The sequence below is a fragment of the Pan troglodytes genome, chromosome 18, assembly GCF_028858775.2.
Source record: "Pan troglodytes isolate AG18354 chromosome 18, NHGRI_mPanTro3-v2.0_pri, whole genome shotgun sequence".
Lineage (NCBI taxonomy): Eukaryota > Metazoa > Chordata > Mammalia > Primates > Hominidae > Pan > Pan troglodytes.
The window spans coordinates 34,629,718-34,638,556 of record NC_072416.2 but is presented as its reverse complement, the minus strand read 5'-3'; the positions used below and the strand labels follow the sequence as shown (position 1 = coordinate 34,638,556).

The window sequence follows — 8,839 nt, the reverse complement described above, 5'->3', positions numbered from 1 at the left end:
TCGGCTCTCGTCCAATGAACGCGCGTAATGGGGAGGGGGAAAAAGACGGCGTGAAGCCCAATCGCAGCGCCATTACACTTGAGGGCAAAGAGGTTAGGAAGCCGGCATGGCGCTCCGGTCAATAAAATCGATAGCTGGAAGCTGCCTGTGTTCCAGGCAAAGGCGGTGCGGTAGCAGCGCCGCCATTTTCCCCGAAGGCATCTTCCGGTGCCTTTCACCCAAGTTCGGGCAGGAGTTTCCTGAATAACAGCAAAAGGTTTCCGTTAGCCCCGCAGGCGGCCAATTCCGATTCCCTCCGGGCCTCCCCGGCCACGCTCAGCCCTGGTCCGGCAGGGGCTCCTCGATCCCAGGGGCCGCCAGCGCCCGAGGGCCGAGGCCTGGACAGGGAAGGCCGTGGCGCCGGCTTCTCGGGTCCCATGGCGCCACCTTCGGCTCCGCTCCCTGCGCAGGGACCAGGAAAGGCCAGACCCAGTCGGAAAAGGGGCAGGAGGCCGAGGGCTCTGAAGTTCGTGGACGTGGCCGTGTACTTCTCCCCGGAGGAGTGGGGCTGCCTGCGGCCCGCGCAGAGGGCCCTGTACCGGGACGTGATGCGGGAGACCTACGGTCACCTGGGCGCGCTCGGTGAGGCCGGCCCCATCCGCTGCCGCGGGGCGCGAAGGGATGCAGGAGCCGGAGAGGGTGTAGGCAGGGAGGCCACGGTCCTGGCAGGCGACCAGGTTGTCAGGGGAGGTGGGCAGGGGCTTAGCAGGAGGTGCCGTCGGGGAGATACTACTCGGCGTGATCTAGGAGCTGGCCTTCTGATTTGTTCTCTTTCCCCAGGGTGCGCAGGTCCCAAACCAGCCCTCATCTCCTGGTTGGAACGAAACACCGATGACTGGGAACCGGCTGCTCTAGATCCGCAGGAGTACCCGAGAGGGCTAACAGTCCAGAGAAGTGAGTGCTAAATAACCACGCAGAGCCTGCAGCCCTCCTATAACGTTCTACCTCTAACGGCTCTGTCCAGAGTTTTGGTTGGGCTAGGGGTGGGTGCCGCGTATTTAGTATATTCATCTTCCCAGCCTCTTGTGTCTGGTGGTGTGGGGCCGGTCCACCACACAGAGATTCCTATGTCAGTCTGCAAGCTGCAGTTTTCCATTGTGTGAATGAATCAGTGGGCTTCTTCTTCGTCTTTTTTTTTTTTTTTTTTTTTTTTGTAGAAACATTGTCTTGCTCAGTTCGGTCTTGAACTTCTGGCCTCAAGCGATCCTCCTGCCTTGGCCTCCCAAAATGCAGGGGTTACTGGCGTGAGCCATTGCAGCCAGCCAGAATCAGTGAGCTTTTAACAGGTGCTACCCTCTGCCTCCTTTCCAGGATCTCTGCCTCTAGCCACCTTTGAGTTGGACCAAAGAGATCCTAAACTTCTCAGAGTTTTCTGGGTTTTGGTTGAAGGGAGCTCATGGGGAACAGCTGCCTGGGATGCAGGGGCCTCTTTCTGCTCTTACGGCAGGATGACCCTTATCAGCGAAGGACATACTGCGATCTCCTCAGAATCCAACAAGGCTCTGCTTAACCCCATTCAGGTAGAAGGGTCCCAGATCCACCCATAGTAGAAGATGGAGCTGTCTGGGCTGGAATTTCAGAGCCAGATTCTTCAAGACCAGGGATAGCTGTCCAAGATTCAGATCTGACCATGATATTTCCTTGCTTAAAACTTTTCAGTTAATTTTTGCCAAGGTTGTTAAATGGCCATTGGTTATATCTAAATCACTTGGGGAACTTGGTAAAAATGCAGGTTCCAGGACCCCATCCCAGAGCTATTCATTCACTCGTGTGAATGTTTAGGAACTTCCATTTTTTAAATAGCCTCAGCTGATTCAGATGTGCATCTAGGTTTGAAAACCGGCCGGCTGGTGGCTCATGCCTGTAATCCCAGCACTTTGGGAGGCCGAGGTGGGTAGATCACTTGAGGTCTGGAGTTCAAGACCAGCCTGACCAACATCGTGAAACCCCGTCTCTACTAAAAAAATACAAAAATTAGCCGGGCGCTATGGTGGGCGCCTGTAATTCCAGCTACTCAGGAGGCTGAGGCAGGGAGAATTGCTTGATCCCGGGAGGTGGAAGTTACAGTGAGCCGAGATCGTACCAGTGTACTCCAGCCTGGGTGCCACAGTGAGACTCCATCTTGGGGGGGAAAAAAAAAAAAGAAAAGAAAACCACTGGGTAAAATACAGTCCAAGGTCTTTAACAATGCTAACAGCAGTGGTTCTCAAAGCGTGGTCTCAGACCAGAAGCAGCATTATTTGGAAACTTGTTAGAAATGCACATTCTTGGACCCTACCCCAGACCTGCTGAATCCAAAGCGGGCACTAGGGCCTGGCATTCTGTTTCAGTAAATCCTCCCAATGATTCTGATCACAGTGGAGTTTGAGAACCATTGGCTTAGAGGGCCTTTTGACCCAGTCACTGCTAGCTCATACCTCATAGGTTTCCATATCTTGCCTTACACTCTTTTTTGTGTGTGTGTGTGAGACGGAGTCTTGCTCTGTTGCCCAGGCAGGAGTGCAGTGGCACGATCTCAGCTCACTGTAACCTCTTGCTCCCGGTTTCAAGCAATTCTCCTGTCTCAGCCTCTGGAGTAGCTGGGACTACAGGTGCCCACGATCACACCCGGCTAATTTTTAGTAGAGACAGGGTTTCTCCATATTGGTCAAGCTGGTCTCGAACTCCTGACCTCAGGTGATCCGCCTGCCTTGGCCTTCCAAAGTGCTGGGATTGCAGGTGTAAGCCACCGCGCCCAGCCTGTCTTGCTTTACACTTTGTGTCTAAGAAGATCTTAGGGCCTGTGCACACTGTACACTGAGCCTTGGGACTTATGTTTCTTTTCTTTTCTTTTTTTTGTTTTTTGAGACGGAGTTTTGCTCTTCCACCCAGGCTGGAGTGTAGTGGTGCAATCTTGGCTCACTGCAACCTTTGCCTTCCGGTTTCAAGTAATCATCTTGACTCAGTTTCCCAAGTAGCTGGGATTACAGGCGCCCGCCAGCATGCACGGCTAATTTTTGTATTTTTAGTAGAGACGGGGTTTCACCATGTTGGCCAGGCTGGTCTCGAACTCCTGACCTCACAGTCCGCCCACCTTGGCCTCCCAAAGTGCTGGGATTATAGGAATGAGCCACTGCGCTTGGCTGGGACTTACGTTTCTAACACTGCATAATTTTAATTCTTTTTTTTTTTTTTTTGAGATGGAGTCTCACTCTGTCATGCAGGCTGGAGTGCAATGGCGTGATCTTGGCTCACTGCAACCTCCGCCTCCCAGGATCAAGTGATTCTCCCACCTCAGCCTCTGGGTAGCTGGGATTATAGGCATCTGCTATTGTGCCCAGCTAATTTTTGTATTTTTGTAAAGACGGGGTTTCACCATGTTGGCCAGGCTGGTCTTGAACTCCTGACCTCAGGTGATCCGCCTGCCTCAGCCTCCTAAAGTGCTAGGATTACAGACATGAGCCACCACGCCCAGCCACATTTTTTAAAGAATCAGCTAAGTCAAATAAACCATCCACAATGGAATTCTGTGTAGCTGTAAAATAGAAAAAAGGTTTGCTGACATAAAATGATCTTTAGAATATATTAAGTGAAAAAATGTAAAGTGTGTATAAGGTGTGTATATGTTGTCTTTTGTATAAGAAAGGTGAGCTGGGCATGGTGGCTCACGCCTGTAGTCACTTTGGGAGACCGAGGCGAGCAGATAACCTGAGGTCAGGAGTTCGAGACCAACCTGGCCAACATGGTGAAACCCCGACTCTACTAAAAATACAAAAAATTAGCCGGGCATAGTGGTGCATGCCTGTAATCCCAGCTACTTAGGAGGCTGAGGCAGGGAGAATCACTTGAACCCGGGAGGCGGAGATTTCAGTGAACTGAGATCACACCATTGCACTCCAGCCTGGGTGACAGAGCGTGACTCTGTCTCAAAAAAGAAAATAAAAAAGAAAGGTGGGGAAGAGAACATACGCTGTAAAGCATGTATATGCAATCTCTTATGAAAGAAAGATAGGGAAGGTGACATTTGTATTGCATCAAAAAAATGGGAAAAAACTAATATGGTTTCTACAAGGTAGATTGGAAAAAGGTGGCAGCAAGACTTCTCTGTATTCCTTTATTAATATTTTGACTTGTTTGTTTTTTGAGATAGGGTCTTGCTGTGTTGCCCAGGCTGGAGTACAGTGGTGCCATCATGGTTCACAGTAGCCTTGAACTCCTGGGCTCAAGTAATCCTCTACCTCAGCCTTCCAAGTAGCTAGGACTACAGGCAGGCGCGCGTGCCACCATGCCAGGCTAATATTTGTATTTTTTGTAGAGATGGGGTCTCACTATGCTGCCCAGGCTGATCTTGAACTCCTGGGTTCAAGCGATCTCTTGCCTTGGGCTCCCAAAGTGCTGGGATTACAGGCATGAGCAACCATGCCTGGCTGATATTTTGACTTTTGAATGATGTAAGCTTACCTCTTCAAAAATATTCCTTTTTTTTTTTTTTTGAGATGGAATCTCGCTCTCTCGCCCAGGATGGAGTGCAGTGGCACAATCTCGGCTCACTGCAACCTCTGCCTCCCGGGCGATTCTCCTGCCTCAGCCTTCTGGGTAGCTGGGATTACAGGTGCGTGCCACCACACCCGGCTAATTTTTGTATTTTTAGTAGAAACAGGGTTTCACCATGTTGGTCAGGCTGCTCTCAAACTCCTGACCTTGTGATCTGCCCGCCTCGGCCTCCCAGTGCTTACGATTACAAGCGTGATCCACTGCGCCCGGCCTCAATTTTTAAAGTTAGTTTAATCTCCGAGAAATCTTCCTAGACTTCTCCAAGCTGGGTTAGAAGCTCCTGTAATGCACACCGTATTTGCATGACAGTATGTCACACTTAGCTGTCTGTGGCACTAGGAATTGAGACCAGGGGGTGAGTCTATTGGTCTTGTAACCTATAATGTAATTGACAAGAGCAGGAGCCCAGTATTTGTTAAATTAATGCTTCTGTATTTCTATAGAAAGCAGAACCAGAAAGAAGAATGGGGAGAAGGAAGTATTCCCGCCTAAGGAGGCACCCCGAAAGGGGAAGCGAGGCCGGAGGCCCAGCAAACCCCGACTGATTCCCAGGCAGACGTCCGGGGGCCCCATCTGCCCTGACTGCGGCTGTACCTTCCCTGATCATCAGGCCCTGGAGAGCCACAAGTGCGCCCAGAATCTAAAAAAGCCTTACCCTTGCCCAGACTGTGGGCGCCGCTTTTCCTATCCATCCCTGCTGGTCAGTCACCGGCGGGCACACTCCGGCGAGTGCCCCTATGTTTGTGACCAGTGTGGCAAACGTTTCTCCCAGCGCAAGAACCTCTCCCAGCACCAGGTCATCCATACAGGGGAGAAGCCTTATCACTGCCCTGACTGTGGTCGCTGCTTCCGGAGGAGCCGGTCCTTGGCCAATCACCGGACCACACACACAGGCGAAAAACCCCACCAGTGCCCTAGCTGTGGACGTCGCTTCGCCTACCCCTCCCTGCTAGCCATCCACCAGCGTACACACACGGGAGAGAAGCCCTACACTTGCCTCGAGTGCAACCGCCGCTTCCGCCAGCGCACGGCCCTCGTCATCCACCAGCGCATCCACACGGGCGAGAAGCCCTACCCGTGCCCGGACTGCGAGCGGCGCTTCTCCTCCTCCTCTCGCCTGGTCAGTCACCGGCGTGTGCACTCCGGGGAGCGTCCCTATGCCTGCGAGCACTGTGAGGCCCGCTTCTCCCAGCGCAGCACGCTGCTCCAGCACCAGCTCTTGCACACCGGAGAGAAGCCCTACCCCTGCCCAGATTGTGGGCGTGCCTTCCGGCGGAGCGGCTCCCTGGCCATCCATCGCAGCACGCACACAGAGGAGAAGCTGCACGCCTGCGACGACTGTGGTCGCCGCTTTGCCTACCCCTCACTGCTGGCCAGCCACCGGCGCGTGCACTCGGGCGAGCGGCCCTATGCCTGCGACCTTTGCTCCAAGCGTTTTGCTCAGTGGAGCCACCTGGCCCAGCACCAGCTGCTGCACACGGGGGAGAAGCCTTTCCCCTGCCTCGAGTGTGGCCGGTGCTTCCGCCAGAGGTGGTCTCTGGCTGTCCACAAGTGTAGCCCCAAGGCCCCAAACTGTAGCCCTAGATCTGCTATCGGGGGCTCCAGTCAGAGGGGCAACGCCCATTAGAAGGGGAAGGACTGCCTACGTTCATTTCATTTTATGGAGGGTCCCAGAAAAGGGAAGGAGGAGCCCCAGGTCATACAGGGCAGAGTCAGAACTAAACCCGGGTCTCCTGCTGCACAGAGCTGAACTTTGTATCTTGCAATGCGCTGGCTGCCTCCCTGTGCGTGTCTGGAACAGTCCCATTAGGAGAGGTGACATCATTTGGTTAAAGTTTTCCAAGCTACCCTATCCTAAAATAGTTTGTGTGGATATCAGGGCTAAAAGCTCTCCCCATCTATTTTAGGGGCTGTCTGCTTTTCTAGTCTGTCCACACAGGGATTGCCTGTCATCTTGCATGCAATCAGGAGAATCTCATAGGGGCAGGACCTTCCCCTACTCTGCCTCTTCCTCCATACTAGGTTGGAAAAATCTGGTTTAGCCCACTTTTTGCAACACTCCTGCCAAGTGGTCTTCTAACCATTGCTTGAAAATCTCTCTTGACAGGGAGCTCACTACCTCACAAGGCAGGTCATTTCATTGTGGGATCTATAGAAGGTTAAGTACCACATTCTCCTCTAAACCTTGCCTACGACATGTTTAATACTTCATCTACATAGCAGCCCTTCAGATAATCACAACCACTTTGCCCCCAAGTTTTCAGGTTAAGTAGCATGAATTTGGTCATTCCTTAAAGACAGGGTTTCAATTTCCACACATGATCTCTGCAAACAGGCACTGGGTTTTCAGTGTCCTTTTTGAAGGGTCATATAAAAATAAGGTAACACCCACAGTGCCACTACACCTTCTGGGGCTGGACTTGTTTCAGCAGCTTTGGTTGCACTGAATTTGGGGGAGCTGCAAGGTACCAGGGGTTTATTGGGTTGCAGATATATAAATGCCCTAAACTTAAAAAAAAAAAAAAAAAAGCTATAAAGCTAAGTCTTCATCTTGTATTTGGAAAATTGGTTCAAGCTGGGTATGAGACATAAGTGTAGTCAGCTCTGGGAGAAGGTTGCTCTTAAGGAGAAGCAGGGACCTGTGGTTTAGCAGCAGGAAGTGCAAATGGGACTGGCTTGTGCTCTACCTGGCAGACCTGGATTGGCTTCAGGCAGCCAGTGCCTGGAAAAGCCTGGAGAATTGGGCCGTACTTGACCCTGATTCTCATCAGGCACAGATGAATCACATAATACACAGATGAATCACAGGCACCTAAGAATCGGCACAGAACTTCCGTGAGGCCTCAGTCAGCATTTTTTCACAAAATGAGCTGAGGCCATTCAAGGAGGCTAGAAAGAGGGAACTGAATCCAGAGAGGAAGAGTCTATAGTCATCAAGTTGTATCCATGCCAGCCTCCCTCCACAGAGGTGGCAGCAGCGTGGCTCAATCTGATCCACCTCCATGGCACCCACTGGGTAGGTGCTTCATAAAGCTTTACCGAGTTAAATGTGAACAAGGCCTACCACTTTGCCTTGGGCAGCTGCACCAAATTAGAATTTCCAGATGTGACTCATCTCATATTCCAACAGCTGGAGTGGGTCATCCTTTACCCCTGTGGCTCCTTCCTACAGCTCTCCTGATCTCAGCACAAGCAGGGGAGCAGCTGGGGGAACACAGCTTTATGTAATTACCTCTGTTCAATATTTAGCAAGTTGCATTGTAACATTGTAACTGTTTGTTTCTCCTTGGATGATGAGCTACCCCCAAGAAGGGGTCATATCAGATTGGGTCTCATTAAAATGTCTGATGAATGAATTCTGTTCCTTGTGGAATTACTTTTTACAAAATATCAGTCTGGTTCCTTGACTCTGTAGCAATCTTTGCTATTCTGATGGGAGAGCCAGACTTTCAGACCAGGAGACCTGTCCTGCCCAGCAGAGCCCTATTACCAGGTCTGCCCAGTCCCCTGGTAGAGCTGGCTCTTTCCCCTACCCTTTGCCACCAGAACGCAAGGATTTCCTCAGCTAGGAATTGTATAACTTTCTTTGGGACTGGATTGTAATTCATAAAACTTGGTAGCCACTGATGGCTAAATTCCATTATGTGGTCTGTGGAGAGCAGAAATGGGAGATAACCTCCTATGTTCCCTGAAGCACTTCAATCCACCCGAGCTGGGATCCTGGTTCCTTATTCAGTGAGAGATCCTAGCATCCTTCCAATAACTTCCCCTTTCCACTTAGGGTGGTTTGAGTTTCTGTTATTTGCAATCAAAAGAATGAACTAATACACAGCCTCAGTCTGGGTTAATCTCCCATCTGCCTCCATGCCTAGATATGAGCTGTGAAGAAAAACACTGCATTGCTGCTGAGAGGGGCCACGATACCTTTCCTGACCTTCCACCTCAGTAGAACCTTCAATATTATGTCTTCTGGGCTGGGTGCAGTGGCTCATGCCTGTAATCTCAGCACTTTGGGAGGCCAAGGCGGGAGGATTGTTTGACCTGGGAGTTTGAGACCAGCCTGGGCAATATAGCAAGACTTAAAAAGCAACAACAGTAATAAGACAATATTATGTCTTCCATATATATATATAGAATTAAAGTTAGATATAAACTAATAGTTTATATACAAATGTATAAATACAAATATAAATAAGTATATAAATACTCTGGTAGTCCAGAGCAGGACCACCCTATAGGCAGTGTGCCCAGAGTAGCATTCCATTTT

General features: G+C 50.8%; 1 protein-coding gene across 3 annotated transcripts; it reads left to right on the top strand.

Annotated features, from left to right (window-relative positions):
* Positions 1-5: 5 nt before the first annotated feature.
* Positions 6-7,928, top strand: ZNF689 (zinc finger protein 689). Of its 3 annotated transcripts, none has more exons than XM_063797759.1 (4): positions 6-621; positions 820-933; positions 4,515-4,630; positions 5,016-7,928. In XM_063797759.1, the coding sequence occupies exons 3-4, from the start codon at positions 4,540-4,542 to the stop codon at positions 6,197-6,199; spliced, it is 1,275 nt and encodes a 424-aa protein (XP_063653829.1). In that variant the 5' UTR covers positions 6-621; positions 820-933; positions 4,515-4,539; the 3' UTR covers positions 6,200-7,928. The 3 variants fall into 3 exon arrangements, with proteins under 3 accessions (XP_063653829.1, XP_003315111.1, XP_063653830.1); XM_063797760.1 differs by having other exon boundaries at positions 617-716; XM_003315063.5 differs by lacking the exon at positions 4,515-4,630 and having other exon boundaries at positions 10-621.
* Positions 7,929-8,839: the final 911 nt, after the last annotated feature.